The 25,096-nt window shown below is 47.8% G+C and overlaps 1 protein-coding gene across 1 annotated transcript; it reads right to left on the bottom strand.

The window, feature by feature from the left end:
• Positions 1–3,455: 3,455 nt before the first annotated feature.
• Positions 3,456–15,666, bottom strand: LOC101968229 (arylsulfatase H-like). Its single transcript, XM_078035547.1, has 9 exons — positions 15,533–15,666; positions 14,166–14,287; positions 11,921–12,046; positions 11,165–11,588; positions 8,955–9,091; positions 8,064–8,198; positions 6,195–6,357; positions 5,149–5,270; positions 3,456–4,507 (listed from the first exon to the last, which is right to left on the bottom strand). Exons 1-9 carry the CDS (start codon positions 15,664–15,666, stop codon positions 4,140–4,142), a joined length of 1,731 nt encoding a protein of 576 aa, XP_077891673.1. The 3' UTR covers positions 3,456–4,139.
• Between the last annotated feature and the right edge of the window lie 9,430 nt (positions 15,667–25,096).

The raw sequence follows: 25,096 nt of genomic DNA, 5'->3' as shown, positions 1-25,096 counted from the left end.
CTCACTTTGCTTTTTCTTTCTGCTCTGAACCATCATCATTTGCTGATATTTTTTTTAAAAAAAATAAGGCGTCTTTGACCGGCCTCAGGAAATGTATCCAAACGAGTGTCTCTAAGACAAAGGAACATTCTAGCAAATCTGCCTAGAAGGCAAGAGGAAGCCCAGCCCCGGGGTCTTGGAGGGAGGGCGATATTGCACCATCCCCCAAGCTGGGCTGCTGCATCCTGCAGATCCCCAACAGCCTGTCCAGGCCCCTGAGTGTCCCCCTCCCCCTGGCCACACTGCCAGCCCCAGGTCACCAACCTGAGTGTGGCTGTCCCTTAGAATCAATGGCTCCTCCTGGACTCCCATCCACCAGAAATCGTGTTTGCTTTTTTATCGGGGTTTGTGGGCACCAGGGATCGACCTCAGGGGCACCCGACCCCTGAGCCCCCAGCCCCAGCCCGATTCTGTATTTTATTGAGAGACGGGGCCTCCCTGAGCTGCTTAGGGCCTCGCTAAATTGCTGAGGCTGGCCTCCAATTGACGATCCTCCTACCTCAGCCTCCCAGGCTGCTGGGATGACAGGCGTGCGCCCTGGCACCCGGCCCACTTGGACCATGTCTAGACGTACAGTCCTGGCGTCTTCCCAACATGCACCTTGATGGACAGCCACTAGCACCACCTGCTTCTAGAACTTTCTCATCTTACCAAATTGAAGTTGGGTCCCCATGAAACACCCGTTCCTGGTCCCCGTCCTCAGCACCCCCCACCCCCGCGCCTCCTTTCTCGATGAATCTGACGGCTCCCGGGATCTGGTGCTGGCTAATTTCCACTGTGCTCCTCTCATTTCTTCCCAAACTGGGCATTTTTAATAAAAAAAAAAAAGTCATGCCAACCTCAGACGCTGGGAGTCGGAGACCCACAGGGCGACCTCTGCGCTTGGGAGAGATTATGGGGCCGTCTGGAAACACCCACTGGGGCTGCGGTCGCTCTTTCCATGTGTTACTTAATATTTTAATAGTGATTCCAGTGTTAATGGTTATTCTTTAATGATTCATGTTGATTATTGTTATTAATAATTGTCACAAGTATTATATTAATGAGTATTAATGTAATAAAAATATACATTAATAATTTATATATATATACATAGATTATTTATATATAATAATTTATAATTATATATAAATAATTTATGATTTATATAATAATTTTATTTATATATAATAATTTAATATGATATGTTATATTAATATATTATCATATTATTATATCGCATTATTATATATTATTGTGTATTATATATTATATTATAAATTATTGTATTATTATATATCATATTATTATATATTGTATTATTATATATTATATTATTGTATTATTATATATTATTGTATTATTATATATCATATTATATATTATTGTATCATTATATATCATATTATTATATATTATTGTATTATTATATATCATATTATATATTATTGTATTATCATATATTATATAATTATATATTATTGTATTATTGTATATCATGTTATATTATTGTATTATTATATATTATATATTATTGTATTATTATATATCATATTATTATATATTATTGTAGTATTATATATCATATTATATATTATTGTATCATTATATATCATATTATTATATATTATTGTATTATTATATATCATGTTATATTATTGTATTATTATATATTATATAATTATATATTATTGTATATTGTATGTCATATTATATATTATTGTATTATTATATATTATATATTATTGTATTACTATATATCATATTATTATATATTATTGTATTATATATCATATTGTATATTATTGTATTATTATATATTATATTGTTGTATATTATATATTATTTTATTATTATATATCATATTATATACTATTGTATCATTATATATCATATTATTATATATTATTGTATTATTGTATATCATGTTATATTATTGTATTATTATATATTATATATTATTTTATTATTATATATCATATTATATATTATTGTATCATTATATATCATATTATTATATATTATTGTATTATTGTATATCATGTTATATTATTGTATTATTATATATTATATATTATTGTATTATTATATATCATATTATTTATTATTGTATCATTATATATCATATTATTATATATTATTGTATTATTGTATATCATGTTATATTATTGTATTATTATATATTATTGTATTATTATATATCATATTATATATTATTGTATCATTATATATCATATTATTATATATTATTGTATTATTATATATCATGTTATATTATTGTATTATTATATGTCATCTTATTGTATATTACATATTATCATATTATTATGTTATATTATTATTTATTAATATGAATTTGCTATTAATAATATGGATATTTAACATCAATATCATCATATTCATAGCATTGATATCATCATAGTATCAGTATGTGACATTGGTATTAGTCCAGTCCATTCCTGGCATTAGCCTTGCTGATGATGCCATGTCCTTCTTTCCTGTGACTCGATGGCACCTGTCTGTTGGGGTCTGGGCTGACGGTGCCTCGGCTGTGGCTCTACTTGTCTTGACCTTTGTGGAAGGACCCCCGGGGCGTGCACCTGCCTCCCCTAAAAATCCAGCGAAACCATTTCCCTGTTTTCCCTTGAAGACGGTCTCTCCTCCTCTGTCCCCAGGAACCCCGGGGACAGCCCCGGATGCCACTTCACACCAACGACGTCAGTCATGGTGCTTACTGGTGACAACGACACTCGTCGGGTGCTTCTTTTGCAGCAGGTGACTCCCACGAAGTCACCTGTACAAGGCTCTCGGCGGATCTCTGCGGGTAGGACAGAGTCCTCCCCGTCACACACGCGTGTGAGCGCACACACGCGCAGTGAAGAGGGCAGAGAAAGTTCAGGGTTGGCAGGGGACAGGCATCTTGCCTCAGAACCAGGTCCTTGTCCATCAGGAAGACAAAGAAAGAAGAAGAAAGGAAAGAACAACCAAGTTTGCAAACCGACTCCAGCAGGGCCCCCAGGCTCCATGGAGACCCCACTGGGGACATGAAATGACTCTGATTTATTAGGTGCAGGGGTCGGGCGTCTGCCAGGAGGGGTTGCTAACCGGACCCCCTCCCAGTGATGGCACGGAATCCACCTTCCCCAGCGCAACTTGAAGGGGAGCTAAAGTCTGGGCATTGGAACAAGGTGGTGGCCGCCATTTTGGTCCAAAATGGCAGACCCACTCAGGCATGTGGTGTGGCTCCGATCTGGACTGTTCCCCTGTGACTCCTGAGCTCCTCAGTGGGTGAATCCATTGATGGGTTCACACTTGAATGGACCCCTGAAAAACGGTGGGAACTGTAGGCGGTGGGACCTATGGGGACAAAATAAGACAATGGAGATGTGGCCATGACGATTATATCCTGTCCCTGGCTCCTGTCTCTCTAGTACCAGGCTGCCCTGTCCTGAGCTGCTCTCCTCCTCCAGGCCCTGCCGCCATATTGTGAAATGATTGGGTTGTAAGAGGTGTAACCTAATAGTGGATTAATCCACTTGGATGGACTCACTGGGTGTAGACTCATAGTGGATTAATCCACTTGGATGGACTCACTGGGTGGTGGCTGCAGCAGGTGGGGTGTGGCTGGAGGAGGGGGTCCCTGGGCTGTGCCTTTGGGGTCTCTGTCCTGTCCCTGGGGAGCAGAGGTCTCTCTGCTCCCTGGTGTAGACTAATAAGTGGATTAATCCACTTGGATGGACTCACTGGGTGTAGACTCATAGTGGATTAATCCACTTGGATGGACTCACTGGGTGGTGGCTGCAGCAGGTGGGGTGTGGCTGGAGGAGGGGGTCCCTGGGCTGTGCCTTGGGGGTCTCTGTCCTGTCCCTGGTGGGCAGAGCTCTCTCTGCTCCCTGGTGCCCTGTCCTGAGCTGCTCTCCTCCTCCAGGCCCTGCCGCCATCTTGTTCTGCTCCCCTTGGGCCAGAGCCATGGAGTGGGCCACCAGGGACTGAACCTTCCAAACCATGAGTCCCCAATGAATCTTTCCCAGCTAAGTTGACTTTTCTCGGGTGTTTTGTCACAGTAATGGAAATCTGACTGACACAGCAGGTCTGTGGTGGGTAACTAGTGACCCCACCGCTCACGGAGCGGTGGGCAGGATGTCACTTTCTTTGTCGCAGCCACAGAAGGGGAAGGTCCCGCAGCACGGCTGCAGCCACGGTTTCCAAATGGTGTGGAACACAGACAACTGTCGAGGGACAGGCGTCAGGGACCCGCGGTGCTCCTTGATGGCGGCCTCCATCTTCTTGATGACAGAGTCGAACAAGGCTTCATTGTCGGAGGTAAGCAGTTGGGACTCGGAAGGGTCTCTGGAGATGTCGAAGAGGAGCGGGGGGTCATGGTGGGTCACATCCCCGGAACAGGAACACAGGGCGCTTCCGTAGCAGGCGCCGGATCCCTCGGGGTGAAAGTTGGGCGTCACATAGTGGGCCTTCCACACAGTACCGCCTGAAAAAGACACCTCCAGTGTGACATCGCGTCGGTGATGGGTTACAGGTGGCTTCTGGGAAAACATGAATCTCCAATTTTTCAATCTTTTCTTGGCGGGTTATAATTGTGAATCACCCTGGGGTGCGTTGATTCAGACTTGTACGTGCACCCAACGTAATTTGGTGACTGTCATTGCCCGAGACCTCCCCTCTTCCCTCTCCCTGGGCCATTTCCTGAACTCTGCTGGTCTTTCTTCTGTTTTTATGAGATTCTCTCTTTTTTCCTAACTTCCACATACGTAAGAAAACATAAGACTCGCTGAGTCTGGGTTATTTCACTCAGCAGGATGGTCTCCAGTTCCATCCATTTTCTTGCAAATTCCATAATGTCATTTTTTATGGCTGCATAGTACTCCATTGTCCACATTCTCTTTAATCATCCATCTGCCGATGGACACCTGGGGGGCCCCTGTGCTTGGGCTACTGTGAACCATGCTGCTCTAAACATGGGTTTGCATATACCCAGGATCAACTAAAGTCCCGGGGCGGAGTCCGCCCTTCTTCCCTCCCTCCATCTCTCCGTCCTCCTTCCTTCCCAGGTTAGAAAGGCAGAGACCAGCCCTTCTCCCGCCTCCCCGCGTCCGCGGTCTCCGTACTCACAGTCCTTCTGGTGCCAGCGGACGGTGTGCAGGTAGGTGCCGCAGTAGTGGAAGAGGAACTCGTGGTCTGAGTGGGCCACCCTGCCCTCCAGGAGGGGCATGAGGTTCCGGCCGTCAATCACCCTTAGGAGAGAAGGGTTGGAAGAGATGCATCACGGAAATGTCCTGCAGCCCAGGAAAGGCTCCGAGCTGACCCCAGCCCCATTTCCATCGTTTACCACGCGTATAATTCAGTGTCCGCACCTTTTATTCATCCAGAGACGTACTGAGCAATTTGAAGCTGCCTTTTAAAGGTGGTGGATGCTAAATGGAACGCCCAAGTCCCTTTCCTGACACGGGGCGCTCGCTCCCTGTGACCCTGCACATCTTAGACCTTCACGAGAATGACCCATCACACCTGACGCAGTGGCTCATGTGTACACTGATTCATTTATAGTGATCAGCATTTTCATAAATGATAGAGAACAGTTGAGAAATTCTGTTCTACAGGGAATAACCTCAAGGAAAAAAAAAATTCCGTACACATTCACTGCAGACGTGAACGATTCCCCAACGGATTTAGTGTCGGTCCAATCTGCAGACGGAGGGGGAATCCACTGATAGTAAGGGACCTTGGTGACCTGGGAGCTAGGAAGGTTGTCAACGTGCATCAGGGTTGGATCCTAGCCCTGAGGGCGACCCAGCTCGTGCACATAAGGATATAAGTCCGATGAAAGGATCAAGACAATGTGGGAATGTATGTAGTGGAGTATTACACAGCCATAAAGAAGGGTGGAAATAGGGTGTTTGCCCATCAATAGGGGAAGGGGAGAACATCACACTGAGTGAAATAAGCCAGTCTTTCTCGCAAACTGTGTAAGTGGAGGGGGATTCTATAAAAATGGAGACGGGTAAGACAGTCATTTTTAGGAAAGCGGACAGTAAGACATGCTCCAAGAGACTGCGCCACGTGCCCATCAGGGAGGGAGCTGGGTCCCCACAGGAAGCCGTACCCCCTCACATGCCTGCAGAGATATCCCTCCCCGGGAGCAGGGTCTGCTTTCCTACCTGTCGTGGGGCAAGATCCCTCCCCCGACGTAAGACAGCGTTGGGAAAACGTCCATCAGACTCGTGGGCTCGTCGATCACCTTCCCGGCCTGCAGCACGGTCGGCCAGCGGAAGATCCCAGGCACGCGGATGCCCCCTTCCCACCCGGCCATGCCGCTGCCACCTGCCACCAAAGATGGGGGAGGAAGATGGTTCTCTAGGGAACAGAAAGACCAGTCCAGCCGGGCGCCGTGGCACACGCCTGTCCTTCCAGCAGCTGCGGAGGCTGAGGCTGGAGGATCGCCAGTCGGAGGCCAGCCTCAGCAATTTAGCAAGGCCGAAGGCAATACAAGAATCACAACACTAATCAGAATAGGTGCAGATAGTTTCCCTGACTGTATACATACACATATATAGAGCCACAGAATGACATTTTGGTTTTAATTCATCGTATACAGTTGGTGCATCTGTGTGTGTGTGTGTGTGTGTGTGCATTGCTTAAAAAATGGGGGTGCACTCCTCCTGAGAAATGCATCGTAAGGCAATTTCATCTCTGTGTGAACACGGAGGGCTGTGCTCACACACACGGAGATGACTACGTGGATTAAATTAGATACACACCTATGTTTGGGGACCAGGGATTGATCCCAGGGGTGCTTAACCGCTGAGCCTCATCCCCAGCCCTTTTTATTTTTTTTATTGTGAGACAGAGTCTCATGGAGTGGCTGAGGCTGGCCTCTAACCTGCGATCCTCCTGCCTCAGCCTCCCGAGCCGCTGGGATGTCAGGGGTGCGTCACGGCGGCCAATTCAATGATGTGACGCATGGAAACCCTGATACAGTTTTTCCGACTTGGTGTTTTCCAAGGTAAGAAGAAAAGAGCCAACGGCGAATGCCTTTCCCAAATTGTCTTTGTGCTGGTGTGGTTTAGCGATGCCCCAGGAGCAGCTGAGCTGCTGAATAAACTACCTCAGAGGGGGGTGGAAGGATCTGCTTCCCATGAAGGCCACTGGGCTATGGCTGGGGACACTTCCAGTTGTCATAGCTTGGAGTTATGCCAGAGCCCAGAGAGGCTGCTCCACCTCCTGCAGCGCACAGCACGGCCCACCCCAGAGAACCCCCAGCCCCAGAGGTCCCCAGTGCAGAGGAGACCTGCAGGACAGAGTCTCTGTCCATCATGTATCATCTGTTTTCTACTAATTCTGCCTTATCTATCTATCTATGTATCTATCTGTCATCTACCTATTCTGTCTATCATCTATCTACCTATCATGTATCATCTACCTATCCTGTCTATCTATCTATCATTTATCTATCATCTACCTATCCTGTCTATCTATCTATCTGACATCTACCTATTCTTTCTGTCTATCTATCTATCATCTATCATCTATCCATCCTGTCTATGTATCTATCTATCATTTATCTATCATCTATCCATCCTGTCTATCTATCTCTCTGTCATCTACCCATCCTGTCTACCTACCTGTCAATCATCTATCTATCTCTCTGTCGTCTACCCATCCTGTCTGTCCAGGGGGCTCTCCCACCCCGGGTGGGGCTGCTCCTGGCTCCTGGTGTGTGGGGCCCAGAGAGGCTGCTCCAGCTCCTGCAGCGCACAGCACGGCCCACCCCAGAGCACGCCCAGCCCCAGAGGCCCCCAGTGCGGACACTGGGAATCCCTGCCGTTGGTGGCCCGTGAGGTCCCGTGAATTTGCTGTCCCAAGGTTGTCACCACCCCTAACATTTTCCCCTGCACCCCCTGGAAGCCCCCCAGAGGCCGGGAGGCCGCAGCCTCCTTCCGTGGGTCAGCGTGATTGACGGAAGGTGCCTCCGAGCTGCAGAGCCCGGGCGGTGTCCAGGGCAGAGCTGGTGTCCCCGGGGCTGTCACCTTTGTAGACGCCGTTCCAGCCGCCCAGCTGGGCCGCCCCGTCGAGTGCCTCGAGGCGGCCGCCGTTGTCGGAGGTGAAGTGCACCAGGGTGCGGTTGCCCAGCCGCTCCTCCTCCAGGGCCTCCAGGATCTTACCTGGGAGGGGTCACAAAGAGGGCCGTCACGGCAGGCCATGGACTGTCCCCGCCCTGTGCACCCCTCTCAGACAGCAGGGGACCGGCCAGCGGCTGCACTGAGCATCCTGCAGAATCCCAGTCCCCGTCCTGGGACGCCCGACACGTGCCACATGGTAGGACATGCACAGGCCTGTCATCCCAGAGGCTCAGGAGGCTGAGGCAGGAGGATCGTGAGTAGGAGGCCAGCCTCTGCCACAGCGAGGCCCTGAGCAGCTCGGGGAGACCCTGTCTCTCAATAAAATGCAAAACAGGGCTGGGGACGGGGCTCAGGGGTCCAGTGTCCCCGGGATTAAAGTGGATTAAACCAAAAAGGCTCCTGCGCAGAGGCACAAGGGCCCCCCGCCTCCATGATGAGTGATTGACATGTGTCTCCTGACCCTTCCAAACTCTCCTCTCAGAGGAGGAAAGAAACTCCGAAGTCAAACATCCCTTTGAGTGGCAGAACATCCGTCCCGCGTAGATCGCAGGGGTCAGCGACCAGCATGTCACCATCCTCGCCTGACGGGATGCACCCATTTCCTCCCCAGCCCCAGCCTCCAATTTATCACCTCCGCCATCCATACTGTGCTCCTTCCTCGCCACGACTTGGAGACACGGGGCTTTGCTTTGGGCAAATGCCAACGCTGTCCCCCATGAGGTCTGAGCCTGCCCTGCGACACTAAGAGCCAAGAACTTGCTTGATCTGAGGCTGAACGCCGCGGGGCGCGCTACTCACCCACCATCCAGTCCATCTCTTCCACGTTATCCCCGTAGAGCCCGAATTTACTGTGCCCCACAAACTTCTCCTTGGTCACGAGGGGAGTGTGCACATGAAGAAAGGAGACGAACAGGAGGAAAGGTTCTCGCTTGTACCTGGGGGGGGGGGCGGGCGGAAAGGCGGGGTGATCAGCCGCAGGAGCGAGAGCCCGTCCCGACCTGGGCGAGGGACTGTTGGTGGAGAGAGCTCCTTTGGGGGTTGGAGAAGAGGTGGCTTCAGAAAGCTTACGCGTGAGGAAGCACAGGAAGGATCCGAGGTGAAATGGTTGGGTTATGAGAGGTGTAGCCTAATCAGTGGATTAATCCACTTGAGTTGATTCACTGTGGGCAGGTAGGGTGTGGCTGGAGGGGGTAGGTCACTAGGGGTATCCTTTGGGGACTATATCCTGTCCCTGGATTCTCCCTGTCTCTGCTCCCTGGTGCCCTGTCCTGAGCTGCTCTCCTCCTCCAGGCCCTGCCGCCATTTTGTTCTGCTCCCCTTGGGCCAGAGCCATGGAGTCGGCCAACCAGGGACTGGACCTCGGACACCGTGAGCCCAAATAAACTTCTCCTCCTCTAATTATTATGGTTTAGATATGAGGAGTCCCCAAAAGCTCATGTGTGAGACAACAAAAGAAAGTTTAGAAGTGAAATGATTGGGTTATGAAAGGTGTAACCTAGTCAGTGGATTAATCCACTTGGATGGACTCACTGGATGGTGACTGTAGACAGGTGGGGTGTGGCTGGAGGAGGGGGTCCCTGGGCTGTGCCTTTGGGGTCTCTGTCCTGTCCCTGGTGAGCAGAGCTCTCTCTGCTCCCTGGTGTAACCTAATAGTGGATTAATCCACTTGGATGGACTCACTGGGTGTAGACTCATAGTGGATTAATCCACTTGGATGGACTCACTGGGTGGTGACTGCAGAAGGTGGGGTGTGGCTGGAGGAGGGGGTCCCTGGCTGTGCCTTGGGGGCCTCTGTCCTGTCCCTGGTGAGCAGAGCTCTCTCTGCTTCCTGGTGTAACCTAATAGTGGATTAATCCACTTGGATGGACTCACTGGGTGTAGACTCATAGTGGATTAATCCACTTGGATGGACTCACTGGGTGGTGACTGCAGCAGGTGGGGTGTGGCTGGAGGAGGGGGTCCCTGGCTGTGCCTTTGGGGTCTCTGTCCTGTCCCTGGTGAGCAGAGCTCTCTCTGCTCCCTGGTGTAACCTAATAGTGGATTAATCCACTTGGATGGACTCACTGGGTGTAGACTCATAGTGGATTAATCCACTTGGATGGACTCACTGGGTGGTGACTGCAGAAGGTGGGGTGTGGCTGGAGGAGGGGGTCCCTGGCTGTGCCTTGGGGGCCTCTGTCCTGTCCCTGGTGGGCAGAGCTCTCTCTGCCCCCTGGTGCCCTGTCCTGAGCGGCTCTCCTCCTCCAGGCCCTGCCGCCATCTTGTTCTGCTCCCCTTGGGCCCAGAGCCATGGATTTGGCCAGCCATTGAGTGAACCTTGGAAATCATGAGCCCCAGGTCAACTTCTCCTCCTCTACATTGTGTTTGTCAGGTCTTTTGACCAAAACGGTGATTTCTTCTTTTATTCCCTGGTAGCACAGGTTTGGCTATTGAACGGGTTGTTGAATATCTGAACTCTTCTGGCATCTCTTGGACAGAATATGATTCTTAGACACCAATACATCTAGCGCATCTGGGTGAATAAGTACCAACCGAGGGCGAACAGGGGCACATAAATAAATATACGAGGCGACATTTATAGAAACGACTCTTTTTTCGTTCCTTCCTCTTCCTGCTTCATGATGCCTGGAACATACACTTAGCTCGTAAGGAACCTAAACATCTTAAAACTAGGTCCCCGGCAGCTGGCGGACAGAGATGTCTTCCTCCATCTGTCTCTAAGGAAAAGCAAAACCAAGACCCACTGCAAATTTCAATCTATCTGCACACCCATCCCCGCAGAGGGGATCTGCATTAAAATACTCTCACCCCACTTTTATGGACAAGAGCAGGGGAGGAAATTGCATGCAAAAATGGTAGGAAACTTAACTCTGTGTTTTTTTTTTTTCTATCCAAGGAGAAATTTAAGAGTATCTAAAATGTCACCCTGAGAAGATTTGTCACAGTCCCTTTCATCGAGTCCTACACAAATTCAAATGCAATGAAGCCCCCAGGACTGGACGGCCGACCTGTCAATGAAGGCGAGCGCTTCCTTCAGCATCAGCACGGAGACCCGCTCCTCCCTCATGGGCTGCTGCACGATCTCGTGGTTCCTCATCAGGATGCAGTTCCAGCGCCGCACGAAGCCGTAGCTGGAGTACCAGGAGACGAAGAAGAGGAGGGCCACCAGGGCCGACAGGACGATGACGCTCCACGGCACCGAGAGCCAGCCGGCCAGGTGGGGCAGCAGGAGCAGGACGGGCACCAGGCCGAGGACCAAGGTGGAGATCCACAGCCGGAGGCGCAGCTGGCGGTGCAGCTCCGGGGCCTTGGACGCCTGGCAGTCGCTCAGCAGCCCGAAGGGCATCCCGTAGAAGTAGTCGAAGCCGTGGTTGAGGGGGTGGTGGCAGTGGTCATCCCGGGAGGCGCAGCTCAAGCCCTGATGCCACTTCCCTGGAAGGAGAAGAAAAGTCCACCGGTCACAGCGTCCACCGTGACCACCCTGGGGGGTGTCAATCGTGGCTTTGGGACTCTGATCGTGGTGGCCTCCTCCTCTTGGTCTCCCTGGTGGCCTTTGAGGGTGCCATCACGCCTCCGTCTGTCTCATTGGAAAGTGGACGGAATTCTCCAGGTGGGATATTTCTCCAAGAGCCGCTCATCAAGGGGACCCATCACGAGCGCAGGACGCCCCCGGTACAGTCCCTCAGTTGTGTCATTTGTTCCACTTTACGGGTCCCCCTCCGTCTTCTATTTTTTTATTATTCACTCATTTTACGGGGACCTACCTATGAGTCCCGTGCGGTATCCCCGATGCTGCAGCAGCTTGGCCAAGGTGGTCTCGTTGGCGGGCAGCCCGCCGGACCCACCGAGCCAGGGGAGGCCACGGTTCAGGCCATTGGACGAAACCATTCCTGAGTTCATAAAAAGTGACAGGTGAGCAGCGCCGTCGACCTTTCTGTTATCGCCTCTGCGAAATTCCAGGGCTCACCCCGACACGTTCCAAATTCTCCCACCCTGCCCCCCAACAATGTCCTTTGGTCCCATAGAATCGTCGACCTTTCATAGCTGCAGAAGCAACCCTGTGTGTCTCCGTGGGACCGGGTCCAGGGACCACCCCTTGGGTGCCGAAACCCACCGATGCTGCTGCTTGTAAAACAAGGCTCAGCTTTTGCCTGGCAATGCACACCCTTGCATACGCTGTAAATCCACACTCAATTATTTATAATACCTAATGCAAATGGTGTGCCAAGAGCTCGCACACACTATTTTTTCAAGAGTAACAAGAAAAAGTCCATACATTTTTAGCATACACACAATATTATTTTAAAATAAATCGTCCATCCATGGTTGATTCAAGCTATAGATATGGGTCCTCCCCCCACTTGGTTGGCGTTCCTTTAAGACCCTAGTCCCTAGATTACATCAATAGAGGACTTCCGTTATGTCTGAATTTCACATTAACAATGCATGACTATTTTTAGCATCGACATGTACCAAACACTTAGGGTTCCTCCTAAGATGACTGTTTCACTGTGACCACGGGACGTGACAAGAAAAAAAAAAAATAAGAGGAAGAAAAGTTTATTTTTGGCTCATGAGTCAGTCCATGGTTGGCTGACTCCATGGCTCTGGCCCAAGGGGAGGCAGGACAAAATGGCGCAAGGGCCTGGAGGAGGAGAGCAGCTCAGGACAGGGCTGACCTTCAACTTGCCTAGAGAGGGAAACCGCTCATCTCCATCTCTTCTCCTGAAGTAAATTTGTGCCTTCAACTTCAGAACTAGGGAGCAACAGACCTGCGGACCTCAATCATTTCAGCATGTGGGACGGACACTCCAACACCAAACTGCTTCAACCCTTGTCAGCCAAGCCCAGCATAACCCAGCGCCATGTTTGGGTAACTACCTGCATGAAATACTCTGACTCTCATCTCTGAAGCCACAATCTGGGGACACGGCTTCAAGCGGACAATGTCCCAATTTACCATAGGATGTCCCTCCTACCAAACCCTGAGTTATGGCTTAGATATGAGGTGTCCCTCAAAAGCTTTTGTGGAAGACGGTGCAAGAACGTTCAGAGGTGAAATCATTTGATTATGAAGGCTGTAACCTACTCGATGGATTAATCCACTTGAATGGACTCACTGGGTGGTGACTGCAGCAGGTGGGGTGTGGCTGGAGGAGGGGGTCCCTGGGCTGTCCCTGGTGGGCAGAGCTCTCTCTGCTCCCTGGTGTCCTGTCCTGAGCGGCTCACCTCCTCCAGGCCCTGCCGCCATTTTGTTTTGCCTCCCCTTGGGCCAGAGCCATGGAATCAGCCAACCATGGACTGACTCATGAGCCAAAAATAGACTTTAATTCCTCTATTTTTTTTCTTGTCATGTTCTTTGGTCACAGTGAAACGCTCAGTCATCTTAGGAGGAGCCCTTCTCATTTCTGTCCGTGCCCCACTCAACCCTCCTTAGAGTCCCATTAGATTCCTCTCTAGAAACCATCAGGTTCCCATCCCTCAAATCTCAAATCCAAACTTGTGATGTGATTCATGGTCTATCTTGCTCCCCACATGGCTGCCTTGTCCCAAGGACTGAAGAGGAAGGGAAAGAGAATGCAGAGACACTTCCGGGATAATTCTGGGACAGCATCTCTACAGAAGTACTTAAAGATAGAACTATTGGGCAAGTGTGGTGATGTGCACCTGTAATTCCAGTAACCCTGGAGGCTGAGGTAGGAGGATTGCAAACTGGAGGCCAGCCTCAGCAGTTTACCATGGCCCAAATCATCTTAGTAAGACCCTGTCTCTAAATAAAAATTGAAAAGGGCTGGGGATGCGGCTCAGTGGTAGAGCCCTTGCCTAGCATGTGGGAGGTTCTGGGTGTAATCTCCAATCCTACAAAATAAAATTTAAATAATAATTAGAAGAAAAGAAGGAAGAAAGAGAGAAGGAGGAGGAGGGGAGGGAGGAAATAAGGAAGGATGGAAGGAAAGAAGAAAAGAAATTTCCATGAGTCAAATTCTCTTGCATTTTTTCCTCTCCTACCTGATCGGATGGGGTACCGGCCAGTGAGAAAAGCCGCCCGGCTCGGGGTACAGACGGAGGCTGCTGCCAGGTGTTGGGTGAGCCTCACGCCCTCGTTTGCCAGACGGTCAATGTGAGGGGTGCTGCAGGGAAAAATATAGAGAATTTAGCAGGTGGGTTTCCAATCCCTCCCCAAAAAAGAATTGAGATTCAAAGTTGTTCTCTTTTGGGTTGAGATGACTGTTTCTGGCCAATTTAAAATATACTCTTTTATCTATCTGATACCTTGATCTCTCTTCTCCGTTAGATGCTTTGGTAGTTACGAGCAGACAGAGAACAGAGTAGAGTTCACTCTTTATCTGCGGTTTGGGGTTGTGACGTTTCTCTTACCCATGGTCCACCCTGGTCCAAAAATATGAGGTGGAAAAATTCTAGAAATAAACAGTTACTTTTAAATTGCACACTGTTCTGAAAACCACGATGTATTCTTGAGCCATCCTGCCAGGGACATGTATTATCCCTTTGTTCAGTGTATCCACCCTGTATATGCTACCCTCCTGCTACTGTAGGGGAAAAAATTAGCATATATAGGATTCAGTACTCTCCAAAGTTTGAGAAATTCACTTGGGATCTTGGAATAGATCCTTGAAAATAAGGAGGGGGCGGGGGGGGGGGGTCCTACCAATTCTGTGGGCAAAACTATTAGTGGATATAACTTATTTTGAGTCTGAGTTTAGGTGCATTTCAATAGAAAAGTGAGTTCATTTGTTGGTATTACTCTCCTAAAACTAACGAGGAACTTAGAGGAAGCAAAATTTTAATGGGTTTCTTGTAAAAAAAAAAAACCAGCCTCTTTAATTAAACTAAATTGTGACAGTATGGAATTTATTTCCCATTCTGTTGAATCTTTTCAAGTCTCCAAAATCAATACAAAATTTTATGTAAATCTGATTACAGATTTTTTTTTTAAAAAAAAAAAAGGATAGAGAAAAATTTTAAGTTTTAAAAAGCGGCTAGAAGCCTATCCAGTCACGATCTCATATGAACTTGAGCATGTTAGTTTCACAATCCCACAGACACATCTGAGCTTTTTCTGGGCATTTCCTGTGAGTGGAGACGAAATGTAGGAAGCTCCGACATCGTCTCTGAGGAGGACAAAGCTTGAGGACCATGAGGCTCAGTTAAACTAGCCAAATGCAAGAGGACACATCGTGCATGTTGTAGTCTCCACTGTATGCTGCATGAATATCCATTTGGCATCCAGCGTCCTGGGCCACCTCTGCTATCCCCCACCCCAATATACTGACGTTGGACTGTGGTGTCCCCGTGACATGGGGTGGGTCACGGGCTCCGACACAGCAGGCGGACATCCCACAAGGCATCTTTACCTCACGGTGTTATTACCGTAGCAGCCCAGGTCACCCAAACCAAGGTCGTCCGCCATCAGCAGGACGATATTGGGCCTGGAGTTCCATGTCACAAATGTCCCATTCAGGCCACCAAGCAGACAGCATAGGGGCATCCACAGCCAGTGCTTCCTGAAAACATTTTTTTTTTTTTTTTTTGGTGGTGGTAGGGGGAGAAAAAATAAAAAAGGAAAAAAAATTAATGTGTACATTTTGGGCAATTTATTGATTCTCATTATAGGATACACCTGGGTAACTCATTATAAAGTCAGTATTTTTTTTAAGTAGTCATGTTCTGTGTTAATATCGTACCACATGTGAGCAATTTAAGTGAGATCTTGCTGAGTGTGGTGACACACGCCTGTCATCCCAGCATCTCGGGAGGCTGAAGCAGGAGGATCACAAGTTGGAGGCCAGCCTCAGCCAAAGCGAGGCCCTAAGCAACTCAGTGAGACCCTGTCTCTAAATAAAATGCAAAATAGGGCTGGGAATGGGGCTCAGGGGTCGAGGACCCCTGAGTTCAGTCCCCAGTACCCCTCCTCACAGAAGAGAGAGAGAGAGAGAGAGAGAGAGAGAGGGAGGGAGGGAGGAAGAAGGAAGGAAGGAAGGAATAAAAATTAGTTTTGCATATTCTTAAAATTGCATATGCAAAGGATTGTATGGTCTATTCATTTCTTGGGTTCTTGATTTTGTTGTTTTTTTTTTTGTCCTTTGGCTGTAATAAATTGTCATTGACAACACAACTCTAGGCTTGAGTCCTGAACGTCCCACAGAGGAGAGCCAGACCTGGAGGTGTTTGGCAGCACGGCCAGAAACAAAGTCTCACAAAATACGAGACCTGCAGAGGGTAAGCTCACAGGTGAAGAAAAACAGTAGGAAGGGAAATATTTCCTTGAGCAGGTGGAGATGTGATGATAGGTAGGTACATGGCAGAGATGGATGGACAACGGAGATACATAGATGATCAATGCACAGATGGTAGAGGTGATAGGTGGATGGGCGGATGGATCCATGATGGATAGATAGATGGAGCAAATGCATGGAAGGATGGATACAAATATAGATAAGAGAGATGATAGATGGACAGATGATGGATGGTGGATGGATATGTAGATATGATAGATGCAGAGAAAATTAGCTGCTAAATACGTAGATATGCACATAGAGGCATAGATAGGGGTGATAGGTGCATGGATAGGTGATAGATTCGTGATAGATGGTAGACAGACGGTGGATACTTAGATACACAGACAAATGGGTGGATGATAGAGATAGATGCATAGGTACATAGATGGATCATAGATGCCTAGATAGTTAAATAGATGATAGCAATAGAGAGATAGATACATAGATACATGGATAATAGAGATAGGTAGAGTTCATGGACGGATGGAGAGATGGATGGATGGATGGATGGATGGATGGATGGATGGATAGATAGAGTTCATGGATGGATGGAGAGATGAATGGATGATGGATGGGTGGGTGGATGGATGAATAAATAGATAACAGAGATAAAGTTTATGGATGGATGGAGAGATGGATGAATGGATGGGTAGATGGATGGATAGATATGATGGATGGAAGATAGGTGGAGAGATAGATAGATACATAGATAGAGTTAATGGATGGATGGATGGATGGATGGGTGGGTGGATGCATAGATAAATAAGATAGATGGAAGATGGATGGATGGATAGATAGAGTTCATGGATGAATGGAGAGATAGATGGATGGATGGGTGAATGGATGGATAGATAAATAAGATGATGGATAAACAGAAAAATAGATGGATACATGGAAGATAAATACATAGATAGTTGCATAATAGGGATGGATAGATATAGACAGAGTTCATGGATGGATGAGAGATGGATGGATGGGTGGGTGAATGGATGGATAGATAAGATGGATGGAAGATGGATAGATAAATAGATAAATAGATGGATACATGGACAATAGATACATAGATACAAAGATAGATACATAATATAGATAGATAGATGATAGAGATAGATAGATAGATGATAGATAAATAGATAGATAGATAGATAGATAGATAGATAGATAGATAGATAGATAGATAGACAGATGATAGATAATAGAGATAGAGTTTATGGATGGATGAAGAGATGGATGGATGTATGGGTGGATGGATGGATAGATAAGATGGATGGTTCATGAATGGATGGAGAGATGGATGGATAGATAATATGGATGGAAGATGGATGGAAGATGGATGGATACATAGATATAGTTCATGGATGGATGGAGAGATCTATGTATGTTTGGATGGATGGATGGAAGAATGGATGGATAAATAGATAACATGGATGGATAAATAGATGGAATGGATGATAGATATATAGATACATAATAGAGATGGATAGATTTGGATAGATAGATAATAGACATAGAGTTTATGGATGGATAAAAGACAGATGGATAGATAGATAGACTGACTTCATGGATGGATGGAGAGATGGATGGATGGGTAGATGGATAGATACATAAGATGGACAGAAGATGGATGGGTGGATGGAGAGATCTGTGTATGTATGGATGGATGGATAGACAGATAAGATGGATGGATAAATAAATAGATAAATAGATGGATACATGGACGATAGATACGTAGATAGAAGCATAATAGAGATGGATAGATTATAGATAGATAATAGAGATAAAGTTTATGGATGGATGGAGAGATGGATGGATGGATGGGTGGATACATAGACAAGATGAATGGAAGATGGATGAATGAATTGATGAATGGATGGATGGATGGATAGATAGATAGACTGACTTCATGGATAGATGGAGAGATGGATGAATTGGTAGATGGATAGATAGATAAGACGGATGGAAGATGGATGGATAGATAGAGTTCATGGATGGATGGAGCGATCAATGTATGGATGGATGTATGAATGTATATATGGATGGATGGATAGATAGATAAGATGATGGATAAACAGATAAATAGATGGATACATGGAAGATAGATTCATAGACAGATGCATAATAGGGATGGATAGCTATAGACAGAGATTATGGATGGATGAGAGATGGATGGATGGGTGGATGGATAGATAAGGTGGATGGAAGATGGATGGATAGATAGACGGATACATGGACGATAGATACATAGATAGATGCATAATAGAGATGGATAGATTAAATAGATAGATAGATAGATAGATAGATAGATAGATAGATAGATAGATAGATAGATAATAGAGAACCGATAGGTGGACAAATGGACAGTAGCTGCATAGTTGGATGGATACATAGATAATAGAGGTAGAACAGACAGACAGACCAGACGACTGCGGAAACCTTAATGCCCCAGTCCACAAGGACACGTCAATCATGAACCGCGTGACTTTAAACAGAGTGGCAATTCCAGGAGGAGCGCGGGAGGACAGTGCCCAGGGCACAACCCCGGGGGCGGGGGGGGGGATTGTAAGCACCCATCTCCGAGGCCAAGAGCAGGAAGACTCGGGCAGGGTGGAGCCTCCCTGTGGACCCAGGAAATGACCCCTGTGCCAGGTGGGCGACTCACCAGCCGCAGAGTGGCCGTCCCATGGCTCCAGATTCTGTGACCTGCGGAAGAGAAGACGTGCAGAGCATCAGAGAGCAAAGCCTTCCTCGTCCCCGGGAGGCAACGGTCCAGCACACTGTGACCAGGCTCGGAGGTGCATCCACGGTGATCCCAGCGATGTGGGAGGCTGAGGCAGGAGGATCAAATCTGGAGGCCAGCCTCGGCCACTGAGTGAGGCCCTAAGCAGCTCAGCAAGACCCCTGTCTTTAAATAAAAAATAAAAGGGGCTGGGGATGTGGCTCAGTGGTCAAGCATCCCCCTGGGTTCCATCCCTGATACCAGAAAGAAGAAGAAAAAAAAAAAAAACCCACTAATTTTCCATTTCTCTAATTCACCGTGCAACCGATTAGAAAAATTCAGGTAAATCCACAGCAAATCAATCTAGACTTTCCCAAGACTTTAGGGGACAGAGACAGAAGCACTCGTGAACACACAGGAGTTTATTAGATATTTGCAAATGCACCTTGAGCATGCATCATCCCAAATGCCTGGGATCAGAAAAAAAAATCCAATTTTTTTTTAAAAATAGTGCAATACGTTCATGTATCACCTGAGACGTCTGCAGAGCGGCACCCGAGGCTGAGCACAAATAAAATGCCTTCACATCTCCCCTTCCCAGAGCCTGGGGGTATTTTATGCGATATTTTTTAAGGTGTCTGCATTTTGACCCAGACTCATTACAGGGATTCGGGCGTGGAACTTTCCGCTTCTGCTGCTAATGCTGGGTCTCAAAAGGTGTCCGCTGTGGGGTCAGGTGGGATTCCAGATTGTGGGATCGGGAGCGCTCGGCTTGCAGCCACTTTCTGCCTGACTTTGGAAACATCTCTCCAACCCGCGATTGGGAAGGACCACTGTGGACGTCCCTAGCCACCAGCACAAAGCTCTCCGTGACTGGCAACTGAGGAGAAGGTCGCTAAGACAAGGGCATTTCAAGGACACCACGGAGTAGAACAAACCCAGGACAGACCGCCGCGATGGGGACGGGAGAGGAAGGCTGGGAATCCACGGGACCAAATCCAGGTTCCATTTCAACATGGCGGGTGCGGGTGAGCAGGGAGGGGACAGATGGCCATTCCCAAAGACCAAGAAGAGACGGGCAGGCGCCAGGACCTGGTCGTGGCCTCCAAATGAAGGAAGACGAGTGTATCCCACATGATCCAGAGTGTCACCAACTCTGGATGACAGGAGAAGAGGCCACCCCCCCCCACCCAGGACATGGGGAATCCAGGTGATGGAGAAGAGTGTCCCATGATAGCGTCAGGGGACATTTGGGCATGTCCCCCGGCAAGGGACAGGGGAAGGTGTTCTTGAACATGCACAAGGGCTCAACCAGGACTGCCCCACAAGTGGATGTCCCCAGCGAAGTCGAAGTCCCTTTTACAAATAAAGGAACGAGTGGCCGGAATGATGGACTCAGGGACCTCTTCCACTATGGCTGGGAGACAACCCTGGGCCCCGGGACGTCCGGGAGTGACCGCGTTTGGAGTTGGACCTTTAAAAAGATAATTGAGGTCCACTGAGGTCACTAGGGTGGCCCTGTCGCAACAGGACCGGGGCACTTATAAAAAGAGGACATGAGGACACAGACGCTCACAGAGGGACGGCCCTGGGAGGACACAGGGAGAAGACGGGATCTGCAAGCCCAGGGGAGAGAGAGGCCTCGGGAGGAGCCGCCCTGCCCACCCTGGACCTCGCACCTCCAGCCTCCAGGACAGAGAGGGAATAAATATCTGTTGCTTCCAGAAGCCAGTTTAGGGTAATTCATGGCAGCACCCATAGAAAATGAATAGAAATAATTGGATAATCCTTTCGCATGCCGAGAACAATCATCCGCCAGTGTCACATCGAGAGAAAAAAACAAAGAAACCAAAAAAAAAAAAAAAAAAAGATATTCCTAATGCTACATTTTCTATACACAAATTAGAAAGGAGACCAAAAAGATACCAGTGATCAACGAATCCCTAAAAATAGACATAACCCCAGCGAGCACACAAAATGGAATTTAAGGGTGATGATAAGATACTGTGCCTTCCTATGCAAAGAGCAATTGTTTTTAAATTAGGAAAGAAGTTTGTGTGGAGATAAAGTTGCATAAGTTGCCGCTAAATATGGCAAAAGGGACAGTCACCAAAGAAAGCAGTTGTGTGTGTGTGTGTCAGGGATCGCGGGAGCCAGGATCAAAGATGCGGCGGGTTGGGCTGTTTTTTAAGACACAGCCAAACTGAACCATCTGCTCTCCAAAGACAAGTGGGGAAAGATACTGTAGGACATGAGTCTCTTGGTGTCCCCAGCATCAAAGCAGGAGAGAGCTGGATCCATTCGTAAGAGAGGAGACCCTTCCAAGTTCTATGCAGGAAATTTACATTTTAAAGCAAGCTTTCCTTAAAAAGCATGCAGGGCGGGGGGAGGGTCCCTGGTATTTCTAGCGCACAGCTGTCAAAATGTCCCTTTTGCGTGAACATTTTCAAAGCATGGCGCAAATTTGCAAGCAGAGGTACCCACAGCGGTTTGGAAAAGGATCTAGATGGTAAAGACAGGAGCCGCCCCTTTGCCTGGACCGGTCATTTAAAGTTTAACTTAAGGGTTTGGGGTGCAGCTCAGAAGTAGAGCCCTCACCCCCAGCAGCACCCATTGCATATTAATGCACTGCCTGATTTTTTGCAAGTCTTTTATTTTTTTAAATGCAAAAGCTGCCCCTTCCTTTCCAAAGTCAGGAGTTAGTCTTTAAAAACGTTCCCTGTGAAACGAGGGGGTGCACATCCCGGTCTCCCAGGTGTCTCTGATGGCAAAGCCCTGTCATTCTGTAAAGCTCTGTCCCCGATCCCAGGTCAACCCCGAAACTGACAATTACTTTTATGAGGTCTTTCATCTTGAGAAAACAAAACAAAACAAAACAAAACACCCCGGGGCAGGATGTGACCTCCCGATCATCTGTGACCTCTCGGTGAGGAGCGGCTGCAATTACACCCCCCGCCCCCGGCTGCTCTTGTGAATTCCTGTGTCCTCAGGTGAAATCTGAATTCCCCTATATTGCCACAAATTTTTTTTTTTAAAAAAAGGTGCAATCCTATTCTAAATCATCATAATCAATAACACGGCTGATTTCCAGCAAGAATCTGAGCACCGAAAGCATCTTGTGCGGAGAGAGTCACTTTTGCACTGTGAGCACCTGGGGCTGGAGACTGTCTGTGCTGGGCAGCGCTGTGCACTTCAGGGTGTGGAGCAGCCTCTCTGGGCTCGAACACACACCGGATTCCCCATTCCACCCGTATAGCAATAAATATGTCCCCAGTCATTGCCAAACAGCCCCCTGGGGTCCGAGCCGAGGTGCCTGCAAACCGCAAATATTAATGTGTCTCAACTTTAAAGAGATCACCAGCACACATCTGCACAACTTAGATCACGGTGTGTTGTTAGAATGTTTCTAATATATTCCTTCTGCCTTTTGCGAATAGGTGCACTCACACATTACTGGTGGGACTGCAAACTGGTGCAGCCAATATGGAAAGCAGTGTGGGGATTCCTTGGAAATCTGGGACCGGAACCACCATTTGACCCAGCTATCCCTCTCCTCCATCTGTACCCAATGGACTTAAAAACAGCACGCTACAGGGACACAGCCACATCAATGTTTATAGCAGCACAATTCAAAACTGTAGAGCCAACCTAGATACCCTTCAGTGGATGAATGGATAAAAAAAAAAATGTAGCATATATACACAATGGAATATTACTTAGCAATAAAAAAAGAACAAAATCATGGCATTTGCAGGTAAATGGATGGCGTTGGAGAAGATAATGCTAAATGAAGTTAGCCAATCCCCCCAAAAAACACATGCCAAATGTTTTCTCTGATATAAGGAGGCTGACTCATAGTGGGGTAGGGAGGGAGAGCATGGGAGGAATAGATGAATTCTAGATAGGGAAGAGGGGTGGGAGGGGAAGGGAGGGGTAGGGGAACAGCAAGGACGGTGGAATGTGATGGACATCATTATCCAAAGTACAGGTCTTCATATAACCTGTATAACCCCTTCACAGGTTATAAAGCCGTCATCTGCCAATCAAGATGGAGGTCAAGACTTTGGGTTTCCGAAGCCTTCGTCACTCTGCCACCCAGCAATGCTCCTCGTCCCCATGGCTTAAAAACTCTTAAACCAGATGCCACCGATTGCCACAAAACACACTACAGCTAGAGCTGAGGACTGTCTCCAAGTCCTGCATCGATGGCCCTGCGTGTGCTTTACCACGTGCGCCATCTTGGATTCCCATGTTCACAAGAGAATGGTCCCAGAGACCCATCCCAGACAGCCTATCCCAGCCAAGGTAACATACTGCCACCAAATTGGTGGTAGTCCAGAGGTTCCAAATGGATTGTAAGCGAAATGTCAAGACTGACCACCGGCTCAAAACCCACCATCCCCAACAAGGTGCCCAACAGGTGGGGAATGGGGAATCCAAGTCTTCCAAGGCCAGCATCCCATGGATTGAGCAACCCCAAGGAGTGGATTAGGGACTCAGGCAATGACACTCACGGGTCTTAGAAGGGAAATAAGTCAAAAACAAGAGCTTCCACTGCAAGACCCCGCTGCGTAGAAAGTTCTAGAAAATGCACAAAGAACTGGAGGTTGGTAAAACCAACCCTCTCTACTTCCCACCTCACGGGTGGTTCAGAAACGCAAGCCTGCCCAGCTACACGAGTGCAGTAAGATCCGTGTTTTTACTTACTTGCAGCCGGTCGATCCCTGGGCTCCTACATTTGTGGACACTGGTCTTCGAGTGCCGAGCTCCTACCACGGAGCTGCGTGGCTGGAGTCTTTACTGTAATTAAATATTTACCAGGTTCCCAGGCTGGGCACTGCCACGGTGCATCAATTATAATCGTGGGCTTAAACATAGCCTCCCAGACACCTGTCATTTAGGAAAGGATTCATTCAACCAGCATTCAACATACGTGCCCAGTGATCGGGGTCACGAAATCAAATATGGCTCCAAGATTACCAAAAAGAATTCTGATTTTTTTTGGGGGGGGGGCGGGTTCCAGGGATTGAACTCAGGGATGCTTAACCACAAAGCCACATCCCCAGTCATTTTTTTTAATTATTTTTTTTATGTAGAGACAGTGTCTCACTAAGTTGCTGAGGCTGGCTTCCACCTTGCCATCCTCCTGCCTCCGCCTCCAGAGTTGCTGGGATTACAGGCCTGCAGCACTTTACCAGGCTAACGTAATTTTTGTAAAACAATTAAGAGCTACATTTAAAAAAAAAAATTTAAAAACTACAGTTAAGGGGCTGGGGTTGTGGCTCAAAGGTAGAGCGCTTGACTGAGATGGCCTCCAATCTGCCATCCTCCTGCCTCAGCCTCCTGAGTCACTGGGATCTCCGGGACTCTCAAAAAATTCTTAGACCTTGCTCGGGAGCTCAGAGGAATTCAGCCGGTTTTCTTGCTTCTTACACTAAGGAATTCTGGTGCCAAGTAGAGATGCGAGCATCCTAGTTGACTCTATGAGCTGTCTGCAGCGTCATACAGCGATACACACCTGTGTTCCCAGCTGCTGGGGAGGCTGAGGCAGGAGGGTGGCAGGTTCAAGCCCAGCCTGAGCAATTTCAGAGGGATGTAGCTCAGTCGTGGAGTACCCTGGGCTCAATCCTCAGCACCACAAAAAGAGAGAAAAAAAGACCTGCTATTCATCATCATTGTGCATCTGCAGATTCCCCCAACCTGGGGTCAAAGTGAGGCAGGAGGATCGCGAGGTCAAAGCCAGCCTCCGCCAAAGCGAGGCCCTAAGCAACTCAGGGAGACCCTGTCTCTCAATAAAATGCAAAATGAGAAAATGGATAAACAGTGAGGTTAAGTGACCTCCCTGCAGCCACACAGCAGGCAAGAGCTCTAGCTTGGGTCTGGGTCCAAGTTCCGCCATGATGGCCTCCATGTTCAGTAGAGCG

The sequence above is a fragment of the Ictidomys tridecemlineatus genome, chromosome Y (genome assembly GCF_052094955.1).
Source record: "Ictidomys tridecemlineatus isolate mIctTri1 chromosome Y, mIctTri1.hap1, whole genome shotgun sequence".
In the NCBI taxonomy this organism is placed as follows: Eukaryota; Metazoa; Chordata; class Mammalia; order Rodentia; family Sciuridae; genus Ictidomys; species Ictidomys tridecemlineatus.
This window is presented reverse-complemented; position numbering and strand designations above follow the sequence as displayed.

Coding starts and splice junctions, on each gene's coding strand:
- LOC101968229 (XM_078035547.1), bottom strand. CDS start 15,666: ATGCCCCTATGCTGTCTGCTTGGTGGCCTGAATGGGACATTTGTGACA. Junction 12,047..14,165: donor CCGGTACCCCATCCGATCAG/GTAGGAGAGGAA, acceptor TTATGAACTCAG/GAATGGTTTCGTCCAATGGC. Junction 8,199..8,954: donor AGAGATGGACTGGATGGTGG/GTGAGTAGCGCG, acceptor GACCCCTCCCAG/GTAAGATCCTGGAGGCCCTG.